This window comes from Heteronotia binoei, chromosome 11 (genome assembly GCF_032191835.1).
Source record: "Heteronotia binoei isolate CCM8104 ecotype False Entrance Well chromosome 11, APGP_CSIRO_Hbin_v1, whole genome shotgun sequence".
Classification (NCBI taxonomy): Eukaryota; Metazoa; Chordata; class Lepidosauria; order Squamata; family Gekkonidae; genus Heteronotia; species Heteronotia binoei.
In genome coordinates, this window is record NC_083233.1 from 44,433,512 (window position 1) to 44,452,979 (window position 19,468).

General features: G+C 43.3%; 1 protein-coding gene across 3 annotated transcripts in view; it reads left to right on the top strand.

Annotated features, from left to right (window-relative positions):
- GPC3 (glypican 3) overlaps positions 1–19,468 on the top strand; it is a 329,633-nt gene that overhangs the window by 249,810 nt on the left and 60,355 nt on the right. For all 3 annotated transcript variants that reach the window (XR_009555978.1, XM_060250047.1, XM_060250048.1), the window contains exons 4-6: positions 3,675–3,808; positions 7,376–7,501; positions 14,167–14,287. Coding sequence is in view for 2 of the 3 variants with exons in the window: in XM_060250047.1 (XP_060106030.1) it covers positions 3,675–3,808; positions 7,376–7,501; positions 14,167–14,287 (381 nt within the window). In the remaining variant the exon portion in view is untranslated. The remainder of the gene's footprint in view (positions 1–3,674; positions 3,809–7,375; positions 7,502–14,166; positions 14,288–19,468) is intronic.

Sequence of the window (19,468 nt, forward strand, 5' to 3'; positions counted from 1 at the left end):
AGGAGAGAATGGGGCGGGGGGGGGGAGCTCTGGCAGCAGGAGTCAGTCAGGTCTCTGTTGCAGCTGCAAGCGCCAGCCGGGGAGGGGGAAGAGCGCGGAGGAAATCCCAGCTTCACCACCCGGGAGGGAGCGAGGCTGGGAAAGGAAGAAGCTGCCACATACACACACACACACACGCAACTCTGGAATTTGTGTTGGGGGGGGGGAATCTAGTGCTGGGATTCTCCACTGTGAATGCTTCTGTTAATACATAAAGGGCTGTGGAGGATACTACAGCTGCAGCCACTCCATAAGCAGAAGCGGCACACGTGATGCGGTTTACGTTGTTACGTTGTTACGCAATTAGACTTGTGCTTAAAAAAAAATTGATTGACAGGGCATCGAACTCAAGTCGATGCTAGTGCAAAAACGATTTGAGCCGGGGCTTCATGGAAAGCGACTCCACTAAAGAGGCAATGTGCGAAAACGAGGAAAATGATCCGGACATAATTGCGCCGAGGAATAAGGGGAGCAAACGCTAAGTGCGAAAACGACCTTTGTGTACCAGATCTAAGTACCCTCTGGGGAATATGCAGGGAGGGACGGTTCCTAAGGTAGACAGGTCCTCGGCCATATAGGGCTTTAAAGGTCATAACCAGCACCTTGTAGCAAATCCGGTATACCGGGGTGGCCAACGGTAGCTCTCCAGAAGTTTTTTGCCTACAATTCCCATCAGCCCCAGCCAGCATGGCCAATGGCTGGGGCTGATGGGAGTTGTAGGCAAAAAACATCTGGAGAGCTACCGTTGGCCATCCCTATGGTATACTATTGGCAGCCAGTGCAGTTCCTGCAGCCCCAGCTGAATGTGCTCCCACTTGGGAAAGCCCAGTATCAGCCTGGCCATTGCATTCTGCACCAGCTGTAGTTTCCAGATTCGAGACAAAGGCAGCCCCACCATCATGTTGCATACTAATTTGCTGATCAGCCTCTGCTTTTTATGTTTGAACTGTTACCTTCCATTTCATTGTATCTGAGGAAGTGTGCATGCACACAAAAGCATACCTTGAATAAAACTTCGTTGGTTTTAAAAGTGCCACTGGACTCAAACTTTGTTCTCTTCCTGAATGTCACTGCTGAGTTTTTCTGATCCTTTTCAGTTATCCATTCCCAAAGATTCTTCTGTCATTGTTTCTCCACAGTGGTTATTTGTTGGAATTGGTCCCACATTATCTTCTGGAGCAGTGGGTGTTTTTTTTTTTTTTTAGTAAGCTTACAGTTTTCTTTTTTAAAAACCCTTTTGTTGTAATAGTTATTTCATTTAGTTCATTTTCATCCTCCCTTTCTTCGAAGTGAGAACCCAATGGCTTTACGTTGTTCTTCTCTCCTCCACTTTATCCTCACAATCCTGTGAGGTGAGTTAGACTGAATGTGTCTGTGCAGCCCAAGGTGACACAGTGAGTTTCTGTGGCAGAGTGGGAGTTTGAAACTGGGTGTCTCGGATCCTATTCTGGTTCTCTAACCACTATACCACTTTAAACAATATTTGGTCCCTGAAGAGATCTGTTGAATTTCAAAATGTGTTCAACAGTTCTGGGGGAGGAAGGCAGGAAAAGGAATTGTTTTTTATATCCTGCTTTTCGCTACCCTAAGGAGTCTCAAAGTGGCTTATGATTAACTTCACTTTTCTCCCCACAATGGGCACCTTGTGGAATAGGTGGGGCTGAGAGAATTCTGAGAGAACTGTGACTGGCTCAAGGTTACCCAGCTGGCTTCATGTAGGAATCAAATCTGGTTCTCTGTTGGAGGTGCCGCAGCACTTTTATAGTTTGGTTCTTGATTTATGGCAGGGGAGCTAGTGGGCTGGACCCTTCATGAAATTTGACATTTTAGAGAAACCTAAAGGCAACATCTTGCCTCTTCCAGCCCCAGTTGTCTAAGAGTACTAGTGAAGTAGATACTGCCAACTTCTTGAATCTCCTCTGTAACCCAAGTGCTGAAAGGGAGAAAAGGTTGAAAATGCAAAACTGTTACTGTCTGTAGGCACCTATTTATAGTTCTCTATATAACTCGGATCCTCTTCACAATCCTTGCTGTCTGTCTCCCTGCCTGCAGAGGCAAGATGGATGGAGATCCTTGACAGGCTTCCTTGGTGGTAGCAACTTAAGGTTGGAAGGTTGGTGTAGCACCTTCCTTCCCGCCCCCCCCCCCCCCGCCCCCGGTGCTGGGTCAAAATTTCTGTTCACCCAGATTTTTAACTGTTTAATCCTTAGTAACTGTCTTATGCTCAGCTCCCAACTTCCAGACTGTTTTATCAACAACATTTTAGACTTAAACGTTTGTTGGTAACATTTTTGTTGATATTTATTGCTTTTCATTGCTTTAGTGTTTTAACTGTGAGCCCTCTTGAATCTAGAGGGGGCATACAAATCTTCTGAATAAAATAAAGGTAGTCACAACTAGCACCATATTTAAATATAGAGCTAAAATGACATCAACAATCCTGAACTCTTGAAATACAGCACATTAATTGCTGTCAAAATTAAACTATAAAGACATTCCTGGCAATGTTTTGTGTATGGCTGTTTTTCTGCATGGAACATTTCACTCATTCTGAGGGTGGGGTGTTGTTTTTCTGGAGGTCCCAATAATTACCCATGTTTCTTTTAGAGAAAACTGAAAGAAGTCCTGGGGCCATGGCAGGAAGTCAGTTTCTGATTTTGTTTTGGATCTTTTCCCTGGGCCTTCATGTTCTTAGGGACCTTCTGTAGTACTAGATCCTCTTGGGTGGTCTTGTGCTATGTCTTCTGGCTTGTTCAAGCTTGGTGTCTCAGCATCTTGATTGTGGCACATACCATCCCTGCAGCCATTTGCACCGTCTGTTAAATGTAAGGCTTTTTAAAGTTTACCCAGGCATTTGTAATTTCACCATAGAACATTGTTCCTGAGTGCCTGGTCTCAAATAGTTACATTCCTTTTGCTTTAAAGATAGCCCTGTATGTATGTATGTTGGTCTTGTATTGTCTGCCTAATGGTATGCTTTTAAATCCTGATTCTACTTTTTAAATTAAATTATCTATTGTGGCTTGTTTGTCTGCTGTTTTCCTGGTTGAGAATGCTGCAACTGCTGCTTGTGTTAGTGCTTAATATTTCCTGCCATGTTCTGTTGCCTCAAGGGCCATTTAGCAGAGTATTGGGCAAAAGTAATGTGTGTTTCACTGGGTTTGTGTTTCTTTATATGTAAGCTAAACACACTAGAAAGCTGAGTAGCCAAACTTGCTTAATATAAGAGCCACATAGAATAAACATCAGATGTTTGGGAAAAGGAAGAAAGGCAGGCAGGCAAATAGATGGAGGGAGGGAGAGGTAGAAAGAAAACAAATTTAACTTTAAATGCATTCTCCAAGTTGCTGACTGGCTTGGCTTGGAGAAGTGATTTAAAGAGATAAATGCCTTCTCCAAGCTGGCCAATGGAGCAGTGGGGGCTTCAGGAGCCACACAATATGTGTGAAAGAGTCGCACATAGCTCCTGAGCCACAGTTTGGCCACCTCTGCATTAGAGTCTAAAAAGAGGCATAAGATGCAAAAAGAGTTCATCATCCGATCCTTGGTCATTTCTAACTGCAATCAGAGTTGCTTGGCTGAAAATAATACAGCCAATGGAAATGTATCATTCCTTTTGTATAATCTCTTTTCAGATTGGCAAGTTGTGCGGACATTCCCAGCAGAGACAGTACAGGTCAGCTTGGTATCCAGAGGATCTTTTCATTGACAAGAAAGTAATGAGAGCTGCCCATGTGGATCACGAAGAAACCTTATCCAGCAAAAGGAGGTGAGAGTTCTTCTCTCATCTGGTTGTCATCTCAGACTAGGGTTTTGTTTCTGATCTTTTTTGGTATAGGAATGCTAAGAATAAGTTTGTGTTTATTTCATTTATATCCCGTCATTCTCTCCAGTAGTGACCCAAAGTAGCTTATATCAAGGGTCTCCAACAAGGTCCTGCTGACACTTTTCCCCGCTCCCACCAAGTGTATTTAGAAAGTGAGTGGGGGCAAATGGTCAGCCCAGCAGGGCTTCTGATTGGCCAATGGAGATCTGATTGACTTCACAGGCTAGAATAACATTATTTTGGCAGAATCTGTCACTATGTTGATTTTGTTCTCTTTCGCATGCCTCTTTGTATTTCTTAAAAATTATTTCAGTATATATTTAAAAATTATTTAAAAAAATTATTTCCCAGTGTATTTTTAAAAATTATTTTTAAATAATCTTAAAATTATTTAAAGGTCTGTTTGAACTTGAACCTGAATTTACGCCTTCTGTCCCCTGCATTTGAGCTTTCAGTGTTATGTATGGCTTCGCCTCCCATGGTGGCAGGCCTGTAGTCAGTCAGTGGCACACAGGGTGACTCCTCCTCCCAATTCTGTCCTGCCCTTACCCCCTGATCTGCCTGTGCCTGCTGGTGCTTACCGCAGCCATGGCTGCACCAGCCACAGTGCACACAAGGAGTCTTGAGCAGGCAGGCATGGCAGCAGGTGAGCTCGGTAGCTCTCTGTGCTCCGGGGGCAGGCTGGATGGGAGGGGAAGAAATCAGAGCACCAAGGGAGCCCCCAATGTTGCCACTGCACCTTCCCATTGGCCACTTGGCTGAGGGAGGGAGGCTGGCTAACTGGGCTCGATGTGTTGGAAAGCTGTGCGAAAGCCAAGAAGGGACTCCTGGTTGGTCTAGCTGCTTTGCTCGGTAGCCCTGCAATAATTTCAAACCTGGAACTGTGGACACAACAGAAGCCATTGTACTTGTCCATTGGTTGCTCAGTAATGTCACCCCACCAATGGATGTCACCACATTGGGGGTATGTGTACCCTAAAAATTTCTGTCTACAGGGCTGCATGGTGGCCACTTTGTGGTTGTATCCACTTCCTTGTGTCAGAATTTCAAAGGTGCCCACGTGCTCATAAAGATTGGGGAAACCTGGCTTACTTCATTCTCATCTCTTCCGCTTTATCCTGACAACAGCTGTGTGAGGTAGGTTAGGCTGAGAATGTATGACTGGCCCAGGATCACTCAGCAAGCTTCCATGGCATAAGAATAAAACTTATTATTTCTTTAGGATATTTTTATACCACCAGCCATTGGTAATAAACAACATTAAAATATTCATAATACAGAAGCAGACCATTTAAAAGCTGGTAAGAGGACTCCCCCTAATTAAAAGCTTAAGTAAAAAGATGTGTTTCAGCCTGGTGCCTTAAAAAGAAAGTAAAATCAGTGCCAGACAAGTTTCAGGGTGTGAGGGGCTCTAGAAACGCCACCACAAAAAAATGCCCTGTCTCTAGTTACCACCCACCATACTTCTGAGGTGTGGCCACAGAACACAGGGCTTGAGAGGCAGATCCTAATGGGCAGACAGGATAGTATGGGACAAGAGGATCCTTCAGGCCCTTTAGGGCCTTAAATATAAGAACTTTGAAAAATCTTTCCATCTCTCTTCTTCAGAGAAGTGTGAGTGTGAAGAATTCTACAAGATGATGTACAGAGTTTTCTAATCCTGTTCAGTCAATAACAGCTTTTCCTCAGTGCAGAAAAATATTGTCAGAAAGTTTTATCTGTTTTATGTAGCAAAACTCTCTTGAGTGTTCCCAAAGGTGGTTCTTATTGGTGAGCAGTTGCTACCTAGATCTTCTGTTTCTGTTCTTTCAGTGATGGATACCCTCATTTTCATTAAGGCTAAAATCTTCTCTAATGTTATTCATTAACTATAACTTTTTTTTGTTTACTGCTGGGAATGTGAAATGACTCCTGTTTTACCTTTGATGGTTTGTGGTATGTTACTCATCAGCTCTGCAGGGTGGGAAAGAAATGTAGAATTGTATTATATTTTCTTTGTGTTTTATTGCATAGGCAGTGTTTGCAATCTGCCAGAACCTGATTATAAGGAAAACCTGCACAACTTAGTTAAGGGAGAAAAAAAGTGGGAAGAGCTCCCATTGGTAGCATTCCAGCAGCCTGTATTTGTTTTGTCTGCCCCCAGCTGGGTACTTTACAGCTCCCAACTAATCTTGATAATAGTTTGCTTCAGACTAGAGGGGATTTACTGCCTGAAACCTTCTGTTAAAATAAATAACAGGAAATGCGGCAGGGAGAAGCATTACAATGGACTACAGATTCTGAATGTTGCAAATGGTGTTGAGGATTGCTCTTGCACTTCCAGTAGACATGTGGGATAATTTCAGCAGTTGCATCTTCATGTCATGATAGGAGATGTTGCACTCACTGGCATTTCCAGCATTTGCACAGCGCTAAAGGTGACAATGTCACCCCAGAGTCAGAAACGACTGGTGCTTGCAGAGGGAACTACCTTTACCTTGACGGAGCCCCCCTCTGTCAGCTTGGCTAGCAGCCAAAGAAAGAGAGAGTGGCGATGGGACTTGGTGAAGTGTTGCTTAACCTCCTAGGATGACTTCGAGAACCAGATTTGACTGAGAGTGTGTGAAGGACATAAAAATTTTAAATAGGATGGAAACAGGGTTGGCTGCTACCTAAAATTTCAGTCTGCAAGAGGAGGGGGAGCAGTTTTTGCTGATTCCCCTCTCCTACGGCAGACCCTCAATTCCCCCCACAAACTATTCTTGGGGTTCCCCTCCCTCCCTTTCTCAGGAGCAGATTTCAGGGGGCATTTCAGATTGTAGCAGGAGGCAGGGAGGTTGCACAGACTGCAGAAATTGTAGGCTGGATCCAAGCCATAATCCCACCTACTGGATAGGGAAGTGTCTCCTAGAGATCATGTAAACCCAGTTGGTAAACACACATGCATGCTGGTAGACACACTGATGCATGTAGACATACTGATGCATGTAGAATGCATGTAGACACACTGGCAGTCACACTGATGCATGTAGAATTGGCACATATGACTTGCAGGCACTAGATAAATCTGCATTTGCAGGGGAGATTACTACTGACAAGTGAGTTCCTCGGTCTTTATGGTTCTACAGCATTCTTTTGTTTCTTGTGCAGCAGAAGAAAACAGGTTCTCTGTTTAAATTGATCATCTGGTAGCCAGTTGTTAAAAATTACTTTGGGATCTAATGCCTTGTCCCTAGTCGGTTTTTCCAGTTATGAAATGGCACTCTAGCAGCATCTAGTGGCAAAACACAAGCATTACAATGCAGTGTTTGAATGTCAGTCATTGATCTACCAAAGCATCTGTGTGTTCCAAGTCATAGAAGAGCCATATCTTAAATTGGCAACCTCTGAAATCTTCCAGGAAATACCAGTAGCCAACCACAGAAGGTTAGCTGTATGCATTCCTATTTGGGGGTTGAGACTCGCTTGCAACGGATGTGACAACTGTGTCTACATTGTCTCTAGCTTAATTTCTTTGCTGGTTTGTTTCAGGGAACTCATCACAAAACTAAGAATGCACAGCAGTTTTTATAGCAATCTGCCAGAGTATATCTGTAGTCACAGCTCCATAGTGCAAAACAACACCCTTTGCTGGAATGGTCAAGAAATTGTAGAAAGGTGAGAAATTTCCTATTTCTTTCTTCTTCCATCTTTTCCACTTCTAGTAATATTCTATCCTAGAATTCTTTCCCTCCCCTCCTTTTAAATAAATCCATCTGGAAGTTGTTATCAGTGGAATCTTTGTTGCTTTTCTGGGGGAAGCAATCCAAGCTTATTCTCACAGCAGTACACAAATTTAAACATTACAGAAACAAGGAACTTGTCCTGTTGCAATAGAAATTGTAAATCTTGACTATTTTGCTCCTAATAAAATGTGGCTGAATTCCTTGGTTTGTGACATAGGCTCAAACAGTATTATATTCATATGCCACTGGAGCCCAAAAGTGGCTTAGATTACTCTCCATTTTATCCTCACAACAGCCTTGTGAGGTAGGTATGACAGAGAGATAGCGGTGTGTGTGTGTGTGTGGATCCTACTCCTATCATATAATTTCCATTGTTTGTTTATTAATGGGAATAGTTATGCCCCACTTTTCCTTCTGACTCAAGGAAGCCTTCCTTCTTTGTAAGCAATGTTCCTCCAGCTTAAGTGGCTTTTCTGTTGGAGGAAGACTCCTTAGGCTGCAAGTCTACTGCTTGGATCCAACCCAGTGACTGGCTCAAGGTTACCAATGCAAGTTTCTGTGGCAGTGTGGGGGTCTAAACCCAGATCTTCCTGATCTAGTCTGATGCTCTAATCCAGGGGTGTCAAATGTCCAGCCCCAGGCCAGAACTAGCCCACTCAGAACTTTAATTAGGCCTGTGGCTTTTTTCTCTGCCCCCCTCTTGTCCTCACCCTTTGAAGCTCCGAGGCTGCCAAAGTTCCCAGCCTTGTCTTTCCCGGCTGCAGTAGAAAGCTTTTAAGGGCTGTCAAAGCTGTAAAGAAAACGTGGAACGGATTTTCCACATTTCCCAGGCAACTTTGTCTGTGCTGCAATGTGTTTCAATGGAGCAGAGCTCAGTTTCACTTTCCAGTATTCCTGTGGCCAGCTGAAGCTCAGACTTCTTAAAGTTGTTTCCTTGCAAATAAAAGGTTGATGCTTTGAGCCAGCTTGTCTGTGCTGAATGGACCTGAGAACTGATATCTAGTGAGTATTCTAACCTGGGAACCCAGAGCCAAAGGAGGCTATTACATTGGAGAGCCATTGCCAATATGAGTAGACCCTGGGGAAGGGGGAGAAGCTTGCAATGTCATTTCATTATTTTCCTAGGCTCAGAGCATTTTATATTTTTTAGTTTCTGCTGTGATCCTTGTGCTTTTTCTTTTTCTTTTCATATTTAACTTTTATGTACAGATATATCCAGTTTGGGTAGATATTGGTTGCTTTCTTCCACAGAAAAAGGAAAGCAGTTTGTAAGATAATTTCCATCTCCATTCTGTTTACTTCTTCAATAGCTGGTGTCTTATTATAAGAAAGGCCACTTCCAAGGAAGACTATTATTAATGCCAATAATCACCATTTATTTTCCACCAAAAAAGGAAAGTTGTTTCCCAGACCATAATGCATGCAGCAAACAGCTGAGATTATGAAGCAGTGGACCCTGGCACTCAGCATGGTCCCATGAAGATGGACCTGAAGCCTTTCACACAACCTTCAACAGAAGCCCCTTTGTGCTTTTTCTTGATGTTATATTTTTTAAATTGCATTGACAAATCCCACTATTCCCCCTCCTTTCTATTTTAAAGAAAATATTGTAAGAGTTTTAAGCATGATTGTATTTTAAGCAAAAATATAATATTTTAACTGTGTTTGTGTCCTTAATGTAGTTTTTATCTTTGCTACCTGGCATTACATTTTATGACACACATGGCCCAGCTCCACAAAGTCCCATTTGTGTCAAATCTGGCCTTTGTAACAAATGAGTCTGACACCCCTGCTCTAACCACTATGCAACAGTGGCTAATGTGTCCTGTGTTTAGTGAATCTAGTTCAAGGAACCCTAAAGAATTGAGGCAACTTTGTGAAACAGTAGTCTCTTTGAGGAAATTCTTCCAAAGACGGTGAAGAACAAGAGCATATATGACCTAATGACCCACCACCTTGCTGACATGGAGATTCATGGGACAGCCTTAAAATGGTTTGTTTCATTTCTCCACAGTTGGGGACAGAGGGTGGCACAGACTTCAGTATATTACCTTTGGTGTGCAATGTTCCCTGGAGGCAGTCTTTTCCCCACAGTTATTCAACATCTGTATGCATCCTCTTGCCCAGCTGATACAGAGCTTTCGGCTGGGATGTCAACAGTATGCTGACACCCAGCTGTATCTGTTGATGGTTGACCAGCTGAGCACCACCCCAGACGAATCTGGCCAGGCGTCTGGAAGTTGTGTTTGGTTGGTTGAAGCAGAGTTGGCTGAAACTAAATTCATCAAAGATGGAGGCCCTGTGGCTGAGCCAGGGAGATCCCAGGTTAGAATGCCAACTTCCAGCCCTTGACAGTGAGCCATTAACACCAAGGGCACTCTTGAAGAGCTTAGGAGTGAGTCTAGATTCCTCCCTCTCAGTGCAGGCCCAGATCACAAATGTTGCCATACTGGCATTCTTCCATCTATACCAAGTTTGGCAAATGGTTCCCTTCCTGTCTTGCCCCAACTTAGTCACAGTGATCGTCCAGGTCACCTCCAGATTAGATTACTGTAACTCACTCTACCCAAGGCTGCCCTTGAGACTGACCTCGAAACTGCACATATGCTTGCAAGCACTTCATCTAGAGCCCATATAAAACTGCCAGCTGCACTGGCTCCAAGTTGAATACCAGATCAGATTCTAGGTTTTGGTTTTAACCTTCGAAGCCCTACTTGATCTGGAACCAGCTTATCTATGGGACTATCACTCCTGGTACCACCCCCCTTGTGTTCTCTATTCAGTAATTTCCTAGTGGTCTCCAGCCCCAAAAGTATTTGCCTCACTTCAATCCAGGCCAGAGCCTTTTTGACTCTGGCTCCAGGCTGGTGGAATGCTCTTCAGATGACATCTGGGCCCTGCAGAGTTTGATTGAGTTCTGTAGAGCCTGTAAAAAGAACTGTTCCATATGGCTTATGGCTGAGGCAGTGAAGTTTCCATCTTACTTAGCCTCCCCCCCTCCCTGCATTGTGTACCAAATAACCAGGGCTTTTTTTGTAGCAGGAACTACTTTGCATATTAGGCCACATCCTTCTGATGTAGCCAATCCTCCTGCAGCTTACAGTAGACCCTGTTCTGAGAACTCTGTAAACTTTTGGAGGATTGGCTACATAAGGGGTGTGTGGCCTAATATGCAAAGGAGTTCCTGCTACAAAAAAACCCCCTGAAGTTCTACAAACCACATAGCCTGCACAATCCCCATCAGACTTGATTATGTATCTGGTGCCCAAGGCACCCCCTGATTTCTAGTTTTTATTATTATGTTGTACTTGTTTTAATCTATGATATTGTTTAACTTGTACCCTGCCCTGAGCCCTGGGCTGATTAGAAGTCCAATAAAATAAATAAATAAGTAAAATCCTATTACATGTTCAGATTCACAAAGTTTTCATAAGCTGCTTAGAGTAGTATATTCATTTTAAATCTCTTTTGAATCAAATGATAGACACAGTTCTCTCTGTTAAACTTTTAAGCACATTATGAAAATGTGCTACTGTTTCTAAATTTAAAAAAAACCCAAACCCCCTATGTGAATATGAATTCTACCTTAAAAGAGCATCTTCCTCTTTTAATCCCTCAATGCTTAAAAGACTGTAGTAATTTCATACACTCACCCTGCTTTGCTTCTGGAGAGGAACAGCTTCTTGTTTTCTTTTTATTGCCAACATATTGTATGAGCGGTTTATATACAAATCATAAGCAAACAAGACTCTACAGAAGCTGAGGCGGGGGCCTCCTGGTGTGTGGAGGCTTGACAAGAATCTGTATTCCACACAGTGTCATTTCCATCTCACCATAGACATCCACTTTGTATATATTTTTATCAGCTTGTGGCCCAACTCTGCTATGTATGGTGGCTTGTTAGAATTCAGTTGACGCCAACATGAACATTTTCTTCATGAAAATGAAGAATCAAGGCAGGCGATAGTACACTGCTGAGAAGTCACGTTCATCGTTGATGTGGTCAAATTCTGTCAGGTGGTGTACACACTCTTTGCTGGTTATCTGCCAGAATCAGAGGAGTTAAAAGAAGACTTTCTGAAAACCCAAATGAATAGCAACTTCACCTTGTGCCAACTTATGCCATCTGTTTGTGATAAGCTCACTTGGTGCCCATTTCTTTTTGGACATGGTTGCTGCCCTCCTGTCTTGTAAAAGCTGTCTCAGTTGCAAGAAACACAATGAAAGACGTTAAGATTAGTCTGTTAGATTAGTCTAACCCCCTCTGTTAGTCTGTTAGATGTTAGATTAGTCTAACCCCCTCTGTTACTTCTTTTGTATATTTATAGCCTGCTTTTCTCCCCAGTGGTTTACTTGGCTGTCCTCTCCTCCATGTTGTCTTCACAACCCTGTGAGTTAGTTTAGGCTGAAGATGTGTGACTGGCCCAAGGTCACCTGGCAATCTTCCATGGCAGAGCAGCAATTTGAACTCAGACCTCTCAGATACTAGTCTGACATTCTGTCCACTGTGCCACCTAGGTTTAGGGTTGTGTTCATCCAGGTTTCCGTAATTTGAATATGTATGTATGATATACACAATATAAACAGAATGTATTCCAGCCATGCAGATCCACTTACAGAAGGACATTTCTATTTGTGAAAGAGGAACTGGCAATTTCTGCCAATTCCTTGGAGATCCTCACTTTGCCTTTGTTATCATAACTGGGGATCCACAGTCCCCCCCCAAGAAACAATATTTGGGGATCTGTGAGCTGCAGCAGCAGGAAGAAAATGTAAAAATCAATCTCTGCAAAGACCATGGGTAGTTGAATCTTTTATCTGAACTTGATTCAAAGTTAAAAATGCCCCTTGCTTCTCTGTTTGCATCCCATTCATACGATCTCATGAGGTAGGAAAGAGAAAATTCTATTTTAAAGTTATCAGAAAATATTATTTTTTAGATCCCTAGGCACGAATGACTTGTACCCATCATCTCTTCTTTGCCATGTTTGTGTAACCTGGTGGGCTTGGTCCTCTATTGGGAGTTGGGGGATTATTTTGTTCCCGAGATGGAGATGTAGAGTGACCTGAGAGAATGGACAGCAAAAAGAGTTCTCAGGAAAAGGAGAGAATTCTGAGGAGAAAAAAGGAGTTGGAAGCCATCTAGGTCTGAGGGACAAGAACTGAGTTACTGGAGAAGGCGAAACAAGAGAGCTGCAGCTTCCAGAAATCCACAGTAGCACAAAAAGTCTGAAGAACAGCAGCACAGCCAGCCAAGCTGCAGCAGGCAGAGTCTAAGAGCCTTTCAGAAGGCCTTAGAGAGACAGTGAAAGACTCTCATTCCAGCTTTAAGTCCTGTTGTCTTAAGTTTGAATTTTGTATGTGTGTGTCCTTTTTCTAATTCCCCATCCCTCTTTGTTGAATTGAACCCAACTTGTTTTAATTTCTACTTGTGTTTGGTGGTGACTGGAGAGTCGAGGAGTTGTATTGGAATTTTTTTTTCTTTTTGCCTATTGGCCTTGCCTCCTGTTAGGAAGTGAAGGCCAGTGGGCAGGAGGCACTGCTGCTTTCTTTTTTGTCACTCTCCACCCCCCTCCCCAACAAACCTAGACTTGGGCTGCTTGAAGAAACTGGGGATACATTTGCTTTCTTGCTTTAAAATAGGTGTCTTCTTCTTTGGCGGTCCATTTTAGCTTGCCTTTGCCTTTATGAAAGCAATGGAAATGTAGCCAAAGAGATAAAGCATTAATCTGCCTTTATGGGAATGCACTGGAGTGATTATTCCACAAGATGGCACCAAGGGAATAGTTATCTTGCCTTGAGACAGCAGGGGGAAAACACAGAAGATAGATCTTCTTACCGCTTACAGCATCCATTGTTTCTTAAGCTTTTGGAACTCTGGGGAACCATGGGAGGGGGCATTAGGCACTGTTTTGAAGCAGGGAAATCTAGATGCAATTGGAAAAAACGGTTGAAGATTATAGTGAGATGCTCTCCAGAAATGTAGTATGTCTTTTCACACACAGACCCAATTCTCTAATTTGCGATTCATTTCCTTTACCCTGTAGGCAAGGGACCATGGCAGTAGCAGAACATGTGCTTTGTATGTAAAGCATCCTAGGTTTTGCCTGTCAACTTCTGTGAAAGTATCTCATGTAGCTGGCGAGCCACGGCCAGTCAAAGTAGGCAGTTCTGAGCTTGATGGACCAATGGTCTCTATCTGTATATGGCACCCTCCAACAGCCAACGTGGCATAGTGGTTAGAGAGCTGGACAAGGAGCTTGGAGACCCAGATTCAGTTCCTTAGTCTGTTGTGAGAGCTCATTGCATAACCTTGGCCTAGTGTCTCTCTCTCTCACACTAATCTTGTGATGGTTTGGATAAAATGGAGGAGCAGAAGAACCATGTTGTAAGCCACTTGGGGCATAAGTATCTAAATATGGGTATAAATATCTAAATATATTTGTTGAACAGTGAAGAGGCTGCAATCAGAAAAATTCTAGAGAAGGTGACCCAACGTATGCCTTGCAGCATATGACAAGATCCTTCTAGGTCCTTTTTGTTTGGCATTCCATCTGTGGCTATCTGCATAGCTCACTTGTCCTTTCCTCATTGCAGGTTCAGCCGCCAGGCAGTAAGGAATGGAGCAAAATCCCAGCTGAACAACCATGAAGCCAAGGTGAAAGGACCAGAGCCCATGATTAGCCAGATCATTGACAAACTGAAACACATCAACCAGGTAAGTGATTATAAGTAAAGTACCACCGAGAAGAGGCTGAGCTTCCGTTCACTGGGCTCAGAGTGATTTGTTCCTTATGTACCTGGTTGGGGACTATAAAATGCTTGATAATTAGTAAAGCTTTGCCAAAGCTTGGCTCCTTAATTGATCCATTAAGTTCCTAGGGTCTTGTTCAGTGTTTTCAGTGTAGTAAAATTCTTTATACATGTACATTAAAGATGTTATTTTAAAAAGAAATAGCACCTTGGCAGAAATCTGGCAGAAATGTGAGATGCAAATATTTAAAAGAATAAATATTACATACCATCAGAATTATATTCAGGTTTTCCAAGGACTCTAGAACCCTAGTTCCCAAGCCAAGGGATGGGCTGCTGATGTTGAGTGTAGCAGGGCTGATGTGGGGCCACGACTGGCTGCACCTGAGCTGAGGCATGAAAGGTGTTCTGTAGTATGGCAGACCCACCTTAAAAATGTTCTACTCTATTGCTGGAGCTGCTGATTTGGAGCTTGGTTCAGAAAGTGCCTTCAGAGGGTGCTTCTCTGTTGATCAGACAAGGATGCTAAGCAAAAGCGGGCAGACTTTTCAGACCAGGGGCCACTTGGGTGTGTGTGTGTGTGTGTGTGTATCTGCCTGCTTTTGAAGCTTCCAGATTAGATGTAAACTCTTCCTGTTCCCATCACCAGGAAACAGGGTCAGTATCCAGCCTGGAACCCTCAAATGTATGTAGAGACCTAGAAGGTGTACTGTCTACTCCTCTTAGTTGTCCTTACCCCTTTGTTTAATGATCTCTTGAGAATGCTGATCACTAGCCTTTTCAGGCAGGTTGATGCTTTCAATAAATTATTAAGTGGCATGAGGGCTAGATGAAAAGCTCCTATGGGACTGGACATATATCTGCCAGGGCATATTTTCTCTCTCTCTCTCTCTCTATATGTATATATATATATATGTGTGTGTGTGTATAATTTAAAAATACAACCAGTTTATAATCTATAAATAATTATTATCAAGTCAGAAGTGGGCTAAAACATTGAGTGAAGGATGTGATTGTCTAGATTGACTCAACAATGAGATGGTGTGTTCTTTCTCCAAAAATGGAAGCCATTTTTCTAGGTAGGAGGCAGGACTGCTTTCTGATTTGTTAATATTTTCAGCAATTTTATCAAATACAAAATAGTCCCAGACTTTTATATACCATTGATGGTAGGAAGGTAGTATTCTTCCATTGCAAAGCAATTAGATGTTTGGCTGCCATAATAAATAATGAGACTAATTGTCTTATTTCACAGGGGGACATGATTCTCATGTCAAATGTGCAATAAATCAACAGTCCCAAGATTTTGAGTCCATCTCCAGTTTAAGCCCAGATTCCTTGAGTATTCTTGTCTTCAGGCACAAATAAGTTATTTGAAAGTAGGATTGCCAACCTCCAGGAGAGGCCTGGAATTCTCCTGGAATTGCATCTGTACACTAGATTACTGAGATAGGTTCCCCTGGAGCAAATGGAAACTTCAGAAGGCAAACTCTCTATGCTGAACCACAGATACAAGGCAAAATCCCTTCTCAGATTCCCCCCTCTATAGGCACCTGCCCCCAAATCTCCAGGAATTTTCCAGGCCAGAATTAACATCTTTATTAGGAAGGGAGAACATGGACAGAGAACATAATCTAGATTAGAACGAAGTAGGAGTCCAATAGCACCTTTAAATTCTATTGCTTCAGACCAACACAGCTGCCCACCTGGATCTATAATCTAGATTAGAAAGTGATTTGTGGATTTTAAACTGCAGCCTGATTTCACCTCTGAAACCTTTAGCAGTCATATAGGGTTAAGAGTTTTGAAGAGGCAAACTCTTAGGAATTAAGATGGTCTTAGATGGTGACAGGGAGGGGGGAAACCCTTGGTCCTGGCTCAGATATGTGATGTTACATCACCATCTTCTGGTGTGGCTACTAAACTACAAATAAAACATTGGTGTGGCTACCAAGTAGGGTTGCCAATCCTCAGGTGGGGGCAGGGGATCCCCCAGATGGGAGGCCCTCCCTGCTGCTTCAGGGTAATCAGAAAGCAGGGGAGGGAGGGAAATGTCTGCTGGACACTCCATTATTCTCTATGGAGACAGATTCTCATAGGATATAATGGAAATTTGATCCATGGGTATCTGGGGCTCTGGGGGAGCTGTTTTTGAGATATAGGCACCAAAGTTTCAGCATAGCACCTGGCTCCTCTCCTCAAAACACCCTCCAAGTTTCAGAAAGATTGGACCAGGGGGACCAATTCTTTGAGCCCCCAAAGAAGGTGCACCTATCCTTCATTATTTCCAATGGAGGGAAGGCATTTAAATGTGTGGTGTGATGGCCAGAATTTTAGATGTGATGGCCAGAACTCCCTTCGGAGTTCAATTATGCTTGTTACAACTTTGCTTCTGGCTCCACCCCCGAAGTCCCCAGCTATTTGTTGAATTGGACTTGGCAGCCCTACTACCAAGCTACAAATAAAAGCATTGCCATCATGAGTATGCTTTACTACCTCAACTAATTTCTGCTCCCCCCCTTTTATAACGTATGGCTGGGTATATTCAAGCATGTGTGTACTACTAAGTATAGTTTGCATTCTGCAAGCTCAGCTATGTTCATGGCAGCCGCTGAAAAGAAATGTCACTCACTTGATCCCAGTTCAACCCATCTACATGCACTAAATAAACTGAACAGTTTTTTAAAGAGATGTTAGTTTTTTTGTAGAATTGGAAACAATCTATGCAATCTAAATGATTTGCTTATTTATACTGGTGAAATTTTTAGCAACCTAATTGATGCAGTTGCTAAATTTTTAGCAACCTAATTGATGCACTTTAAGAGGTCATCTGGGTTTGCCAGTATACAGGTAATCCCACTCCAGTTCCAAGCACAGAGTGATAAACACTCGTCATTCCTCACTCCATATACCAAAGTTGTGCCAAGAGATGCTGGATGTCAAGACCTTTCTCCAGCATCAGCCAGCATGAAGCTTCAGACATTGGTCAAGGCCCACAAGAATTCTCTCCCCAGGAATCTGGGTTGGACAGTAAAATGCCCAGCTCATTTACCTCAAGTTTAATTTTTGCATGGGGTTAATTTGAGTTGGGGTGTTTATACATTTTGAGGACTCTGGTTTTTATGTGCAGAGAAGTTCTTCATGGCAAGGCAGAAGAGAGTGGAGATCTGAAGACAGAACATGGAAGGAGATGTGGCAGATGGCTAGACCTGGGGGGAAAGTCCAGTATTTAGATGAGGCTTACTTTAATTATGCTTTTGATTTCTTTGGCTAGGATCCCCGCTTCCAAACTGTAAGGTTTCTTGTGTTTTGACAATGTATCTAATTGCAGACAACACATTTCAAACCTCTTCAGTTGGACCAGTTTCTTTCTGGGGGGTGGGGGGGGGAGGGAAAGGCAGAGCCGAAATGCTTGAGACTGTGGGCATATGCGGCTGCCACATACACACTTAGCATAATTTGCAATTCATAAGTTGTCTTCCAACTAAGACTCTGAAAAAGAAATCAAACTGGGCAGCCATTAGTAGGCTTAAGGGGTTTTGGAAGGAAAATGCGTTTTCATCCCGAGGTTAAGCTGCAACCAGTGTGTGTGGAAATATTTCAAGTTTACAGTATCTTGACAGATTTTTGGGATGTACATGAACTAATTTATAACTTATTATGCAGCGTCAGTGCTGCACTGCTGTTTTGTTTTTTTTAAAAAACATAACTGCGTGTTCTTCAGCCAGAAACCTAACCATCTCAGATGCTCTTGGGGGAAGTGGGGGAAGGAGTTGCGTGGGAATCGGAAATCTGGCAGTGTGTTTGTACAAGCCTCTGAGAAACTGATAAATCTCTCATTTGAGTCCAGCAGCACCTTCAAGACTAATTTTATTAATGAAGCATAAGCTTCCATAAGCCATTGCCTGTTTGCTCAGGAATGGGGGGTGGGGAGGGGACTGTTAACAGCAAGCGACTGAAGGCAGTTTGCTAAAGCTGACAATCTCTTCCATGCTGACTGTATTATAGGCTCTGTGAAACTAGGTGGGGCTGTGTGAGACCCCCTGGCAGTTAGAGAATCATAGTGCCAGCTCCAGAAAGGGGTGGAGGACAGTCAGCACTCCTCCAGAGGGGCTCCTAAAAGTGGTGGAGCTTGAAAAAAGAACCACACCCCCCACAACCAGATTTGTCCTTATTAGCAGTTTTAACCTCCCCCTCTCCTTGCTTGGATCAGCCTGGACCAGAGCCGTAGCCAGGATTTCATGTTTGGTGGGGCCCACAGCAGCACTTCATGTTTGGGGGAGCTGTGGGGGGGGGCACCCAGCTTGGCCCTAAACACTTTCTCCACTTCTCAAGTAAAGCAACAGTTTTCCCCCTCCCCAGTTGTCCCCCCTCCCCATTTGTCAGTAAACCTTCCAGAGGGATCCGACTGCAAGTAGGCTTCTCCCTACCCAGTGCCAATCTGAAGCCCTCCCTGCTGGTTTCTCTGGACAGGCAAAAGTGAAGCCTCCTGGTTTGGTGTAGTGAGCTGGTTTGGTGTAGTGGTTAAGTGTGCGGACTCTTATCTGGGAGAACCGGGTTTGATTCCCCACTCCTCCACTTGCACCTGCTAGCATGGCCTACATATGGGAGCCCACACTCATCAAAGATGGAAGCTATGAACCACCATTCTGACCATGGCGTCACTCTATTTCCAGTGCGCGTTCATGTGTAAACCAGAAAAAAGGATCTTGTGTACTACGTGTTGAATTTTTATTTGTATCCCATGTATGACTTTTAATCCTATATTTTCATGCACTGTGCTATAAATATTTATGTTTTAGCTGCTGAGTCTTCTAGGTTCCTAACTTGAGTTTCAGGTTGTGTTTTTCCCTTTCCTTTTTTCCCATTTGTTGTTTCCAAGCCATCTAAGCCAAACAGCTGAGCAGTGGAGACCCAGAGGCATTTCACCCCTTGCTTTCTGTTGCTGCAAAAAACCATGGCAAGCAGAAAGCTCAGGGTGAATTGGCTCAAAGCCATTTAACCCTCCATTTTCTGCTCTTCACAAACAACCAAGAACTGCATTAAAATCCTTGGAAGTTTGTGGCAGCTTTTCAGTTCATCACTTCATAGACCATGAACTGGCCAAAATTTATGATGAACTTTAGTTTATGAGCCAGTTTGTGCC